General features: G+C 37.1%; 1 protein-coding gene across 1 annotated transcript; it reads left to right on the top strand.

Annotated features, from left to right (window-relative positions):
- The first annotated feature begins 519 nt into the window (after positions 1–519).
- On the top strand, positions 520–4,863 carry LOC131146663 (rhamnogalacturonan I rhamnosyltransferase 1-like). Its single transcript, XM_058096398.1, has 8 exons — positions 520–1,589; positions 2,305–2,372; positions 2,479–2,567; positions 2,724–2,889; positions 2,986–3,275; positions 3,383–3,587; positions 3,687–3,844; positions 4,140–4,863. The coding sequence occupies exons 1-8, from the start codon at positions 1,241–1,243 to the stop codon at positions 4,384–4,386; spliced, it is 1,572 nt and encodes a 523-aa protein (XP_057952381.1). The 5' UTR covers positions 520–1,240; the 3' UTR covers positions 4,387–4,863.
- Positions 4,864–6,502: the final 1,639 nt, after the last annotated feature.

The following is a 6,502-nucleotide window of genomic DNA, read 5'->3' as shown; positions in this document are numbered from 1 at the left end:
GATTTCAGAGAAAGTTATTATTATTTTGCCCGACTTCAGACTTTTATACTATAATTTAATATAATAAAAAATAGAATATATATATATATATATATGTTAATAAAATATAAAAGAAAATACGTCTTACAAATCTTAATTTTTTTTTGTTTTTAGGAAATTCAAGTGTTTAACGTCTTTTTATACATGGGCCCAAAAAGTCGAATCACGAAGCACCCTTCCTAATATGAAACATTACAAATTCTGCGGCTATTTATCGCGATATATTGTCGGTGTTCCGGCAACGAGTTGAGTACTCCCGAAATCTAACGGTCAAGATGAAAAGACCACACGACAGTAGCTGAAACCATTCCGCAGGCCGCCACGTGGGAAGTACAAATAGTTGGATAGCTGACACGTCCATTGGATTAATACCTATGGGCCCGCCTTTTCCCGTTTAGCTGGCTCGCATTTATTGGCCCATACACTTAACCAGAGCATCCGGTTAGCTTAACCTAACCATGGTCAAGAAGAGGTCGCCGCCCACTGTCTACCGTACGGGCGCTCTCTCTCTCTCTCTCTCCACCTGATGTATGTATAGGAGGACTACAGGATTGCCACTCCGTCGCACTCGCATTTCTTCCCCATCGCATCCTACTCGCGCTCCGTCGTCGCCGGCGACCGCGGACGAGACGCGCAGGCGACGCTGACTGGTCGGAAAAATCACCTGGTCTTTTTTAGCACATCGGTTCGATTGGAATTGGTTCGTGAACTGAGACGTCTCTGCGAGGGCCGAGGGGGATTTGATCCGTGCGACGGTTGAGACTGCGTTTGTGACTTTGTCTCAATTGTCGTCATTTAATTTGGCTGCTTTGGTTTTGTTTTTTGGTAATGCGCGATGAATTAGGGCTTTTTGGTTTTATTTTGGGAAGGAATCTTCTATAAAACGGCAGAGAAAATCAGTGATTTATGCCGAGCATTGACTTGATACGACTCTTTTTTGTGTTAAGAGTTGAATTTAGATGCGGATCAAGTGCCTGATTTTGCTCTTTAATTAGCAGTTTAGGAGCTCGACGATTGCAACGCCGTTACAAATATAGAAACACAATCTGAGTTGTGCTATTTTGTTTCGATTCGCTTCTTTTCTAGGGTTTACCGATCACATTGGATCCTGCATTTCGGAGAGAGAGAGAGAGAGAGAGAGAGAGAGAGAGAGAGAGAGAGAGAGAGAAAACAAGGGCATGCCTTGGAAGAGGGTGTAGGCATGTGCAAGATAGAGAATAGTGAGAAGAAGTGCGTGCGTGGAGAAGAGAGAGAGAGAGTTAGAGGGAGAGGGTGGGAAATGGGGTTAAAGGGATTTGGAGAGAGTAAAGTAGAGAAGCTGAAGAGTTCGATGATGGCGCCATCGCGGTCGCGAATGAAGCTGTGGATGGTGAGAGCGACGACGTCGGTTTTGCTCTGGACTTGTGTGGTTCAACTCACCACATTGGGTGAGATGTGGGGGCCTAGGGTCCTCAAGGGCTGGCCTTCTTGTTTTACTCAGGATTCGGTGGCCGCCGCCGTTTTAGAAGAGAAATCATCGACTGTTCCGGCAAGAGTTCTTCCACCAAAGAGTGAGTTTCTTACTCGACGATGTGTTTGTTCTTATTTGTCTTTCATTTAGCTTTTAGACTTCATTAACAATAGCTTTTGTTGGACTTTCTAGAACAACATATTTTTAACCACAACTATGCGCCTGCATATGCGACAATCTTCCTTTGCCCGGATCACCTATTCTTGTAGCGTGGATCATTGAAGAAGTAGCTGCATAATTTTGAAATTATATTCCCATAAAACCAGTTTTGAAATTATAGCTACATGAGGAACATTGCTGGAATAGTTGAGAAACAATTTTTTGGCATGTGGATGTCTTCATGTTTTCAGAACCTATGTATGTATTTGCTATTATTATTACTATTATTATTTGTAAAAGAAGCTGAGCAGGTCTATGCAAAGGTTATCTCTCTATATAACAGAAATTATAGGGTTCAGTTTCATTGTGGAATTTGATCCTCATCTATTTATGTCCTCAATTTCTAACATTACAAGTCATTGTTGCATCAGTATTGTGTTTTTGTCATTCTTGCCACTGCTTGTTTGGATGCACTGATTTATCTTCTTTCAATGCATAGTTATGCCCTGTGATAGGATATGTTGATCTCTTTGAAAATTTTAACTTGCAGCAAATCACGGATGCTTATTTATTAACTAGTGTTGCCTTTTGCTCCTGGCAAAATTTATTTATCTAATCTAAGTTTTGTTGTCGAATCTAAATTTTGTTGCTATTAGGAGTTTATAAGAACAATGGGTATTTGATGGTTTCGTGCAATGGAGGTCTCAATCAAATGCGAGCAGCGGTGAGTCAAATATTTTTCCTGCTTGGCTTGATGTCTAAAAAGTTATTTAGTGCATTGCTGTATTGAATTGTTGATCTTCTTTGGTTTTTCTTTGTATGCTTTACAGATTTGTGATATGGTTACTATTGCAAGATATCTGAATGTCACACTTATAGTCCCTGAGCTTGATAAAACCTCCTTTTGGGCTGATCCTAGGTATGTTTAACAATCCTCTCTCTCTTAGAAGCAAAGCTAGCTAACAGTTCTAGTTTTAAAAATGTGAATGTAGTTTTCTCATTTAATTGCATTAGTTCTTGAATTAAAATGTTACATTTCATAAGTCAATGAAAAATTCATTACTTGACATGACAGTGAGTTCAAAGACATATTTGATGTCGATCATTTCATTACATCACTAAGAGATGAGGTTCGGATATTGAAAGAGCTGCCTCCTAGGCTCAAGAAAAGAGTGGAGCTAGGAGGTGTCTTCTCCATGCCTCCGATCAGTTGGTCTGATATTTCTTATTATCACAATCGGGTTAGTTGTTTTCAATGTCAAGCCATCACCAACATTTTATTTCTTGCTGCCTTGAGCCCTCTTAAAGGTAGAGACATTATTATTTGTTGTGTACAGATTCTTCCCCTGATTCAGAAGTACAAAGTTGTACATTTAAACCGAACGGATACTCGACTTGCCAGTAATGGTCAACCGCTAGAGCTTCAGAAGCTGCGTTGTCGAGTAAATTTCAGTGCTCTGAGATTCACTTCACAGATAGAGGAGTTGGGTAGAAGGGTTATTCATCTTCTACGCCAAAATGGTCCTTTCCTAGTGCTTCATCTAAGGTATGAGATGGACATGTTGGCATTTTCTGGCTGTACTCAAGGCTGCAACAATGATGAGGCAGAAGAGTTGACAAGAATGAGGTGACCTAGTAAATATTTTTTATCTTTTTTGATAATCCAGTAGCACTATAGATTCTTTAAATTCAATTTTATTTTTTAATTATCTAATGATTTTCACTTCCGGACAGATATGCTTATCCCTGGTGGAAAGAAAAAATTATAGATTCTGATTTGAAAAGGAAAGATGGTTTGTGTCCTCTGACCCCTGAGGAGACTGCTCTTACATTGAGGGCATTGGACATTGATAATAATTTCCAAATTTATATTGCGTCTGGTGAAATTTATGGTGGTCAAAGGAGAATGGCAAGCCTTGCAGCGGCTTACCCAAAATTGGTTAGTAGCACAGAAGCCAAACTCATTGAGCACTCTAATTTGGTTTTTAGTTTTCCTTCTTGCTGGCTTGACAGCTTGCTTTTTTGCGTATTGAAACAGGTTAGAAAGGAGACTCTGTTGCAACCCTCAGACCTTAATTTTTTCCAGAATCATTCATCCCAGATGGCAGCATTGGATTATCTTGTTGCACTGGAAAGTGATATTTTTGTTCCAACTTATGATGGAAACATGGCCAAAGTTGTTGAAGGACATCGCAGGTACTGATCTGTTATGCAGCATTCATCTGTTTCAAAATGATATAGTATAATTTGTTCACTATCATGGACTTGATGCTGATTGCATTCAAACCTGTCGGACCAATGATTTTGGATTTCCAATTTCAACGGTTATAGGAGCTTCATAATCCTTTCCAATTGCTTAGATTTTTGGGACAACTTCAGTTTCTGGAATCTGTCTCTTATGTATGTGTGTGTGTTATTATTCTTTTGAGTTGATCAGGCTACTCTTTTTTATCTGGAAATTGTATATATGATGTCTATAAATTCTTTTCAGATATCTTGGGTTCAAGAAAACATTTTTATTGGATAGAAGACTCGTTGTTGATTTGATAGATCAATACACTAATGGAACATTGAGTTGGGATGAGTTCTCGTTTGCTGTAAGGGAAGCTCATGCTGATCGCATGGGAAGGCCAACTAAAAGGGTGATGATTCCAGACCGACCAAAGGAGGAAGATTACTTCTATGCCAACCCCCAGGAGTGTCTGCAATCATCAGATGAAACTTTGAGCAGCATATGATCCTTCTGGCATGGTTCGGAGATTGTTACATTTATTTGTGCTCTACGATGCAGTTCTAGCACAGGTTAAGGGGGATTATATGTATAGCACACAGAGCCCAAACAGAGTAAGATTTTAATATTATTGCATTCCAAAACACTGGGAAACTGAGGATCTGCGTTGGCAAATGCAGCAGCAGCTGGAAGACATCGGTATTATCACTCATAATCAAATTCTTGTATAGAAGGCACCCTGCCATTACAGGGTGACATCTAAAAAATCTTCATTATACAGAGGGATGAAATATATATATATATAGCTCTTACTGAAATCTGAGTTGTGGAAGGTTAAACCATTAAATTCCCCACAACCCACCCTGCTTTTTTTTTTTTTTTTTTTGGTTTTTTTTTTATAAATATTTTCAGTTTGTTATTTTTTAGTATGTTACATGTTAAATTAAAATTAATCTATTTTTACAGATATTGGCTGTCAACTTAAGTTGTTTGGGTTCATTATTCTGCATTTAGTAGGGTAAAATAGCTTCTAGACGCTATATGATTCGAGAGGGACATGCTTCTGGTTGATTCAGCTGTCTCAATCAATGGGCTGGTTTGCCTCATGCCCATTGGACTTTGATGGTGGAGGGAAGCTTCTTTCTCTTTTAAAAATGTAGTCTAAACAGACGACTGCATGCATCAACGAATAAAAGCAGTCGCAGTCAAATGCGGCTTTAATGATCAATGGTAGGCCTGTGTTAATATGGTTTGGTGTGTAGTTTGACATTTAACCTACATGTGGATGGAGAAATTAGACCAAAAATGGGGTTGCTGGCCTCTCTGTGGACGCCAACGGTTGGCATTGATGAGTATCAACTAATACAAAGGCTATTTCTGCCTCAGTTCTATTTTATTTGTCGTCGAATGTCAATCTCAACCTAATTGTGATGTACCATATTGTCCAATTTGATTTGATTGTGATTTTATGTTATTATAAGAGTAAGGTTGCCAAAAGTCTATAGCCTCCACCGTTGAGCCTAATGATGAAATTAGGGTGAAATTAGGGTTTGGGTGCATAAAAATATCAAACAGCTTTGAAATATATTTTTCTTGAAAAAACAGAGAAGGAAAAAGTTTGATGATGTCGGCCTTTAATTTCGTTCTCTTTTTCTTTTTAAATATTTTGTTTGAAACAAAATCATGGGAATAACGTTTCCCATACATTGCCGAAAGTAGTTCAAAAAGTAGAAAGACATTAACAAAATGGGATGTGTGGCCCGTGGGGAGAACCTCTGGCTCCCCCGTGAAGTTTTTGGTTCATAAAAAAAAAAAAAAAAAAAAAATTGGAATGATTTGAAGTAGTTGGGTCTTAGCAAGCAAAAGTGTTGGAAGAATCTCTTAGGATTTTCTATAAACATGCATATAAAAAATATAACCCACAACTACATGCTAAAGTTGTGTTGTAAAGAAAGGAGATATGCTGCTGGAGTGGGTTGTCTCTCTTTTTTAATGAATGAATATATATATATATATTAAAAAAGACAGATAACCCATATATATATATATATATATATATATATATATAATGTTGCAAAAAATAAAAATAAAAATAAATAAATGTTGGAAAAATTTTTTTTATTGAATAGTCCTTTTTATTTCCAAACTGAAGGCTGCCGACTCAAATGAAAAGGGGGATATATTTATGGTCAACTTAAGAGCACTGTAAAGTGCAACTTTATGAATCATTATTTATATTTTATGAAAGGAAATGATCCTCGTATATTCTCCAAAATTTTAATTCCAATTTAGGGTCCTCTTGAAACAATGAATATAATAAATACTCTGAACTTACCAAATTTTGATTTTTAAGAAGACTTTCTAGACTCTACCTTTCCATCCATTACTCATAATTATTTTGGTGTGATAAGATTTTTTTTTTTTTTTTTTACAAAAAAGAAAAGAAAAGGGAAACACATTTATTATGATTTCTCAAAATTAATGTTTTTGTTTTAAATTTGTCATTTTTTAAAAACAAGTGGAATAGGGAGTTATGATGGGTGGCTTGTACTATCACTTTTCATATTTTATATTTCATAAATATACGTAGAAAGTTATAAATCTTATTCTCTTATTATTACCAT

The sequence above is a fragment of the Malania oleifera genome, chromosome 13 (assembly GCF_029873635.1).
Source record: "Malania oleifera isolate guangnan ecotype guangnan chromosome 13, ASM2987363v1, whole genome shotgun sequence".
NCBI classification, from domain to species: Eukaryota; Viridiplantae; Streptophyta; class Magnoliopsida; order Santalales; family Ximeniaceae; genus Malania; species Malania oleifera.
Note: the sequence above shows the minus strand (reverse complement) of the source record. Positions and strands in the feature narration are given on the sequence as shown.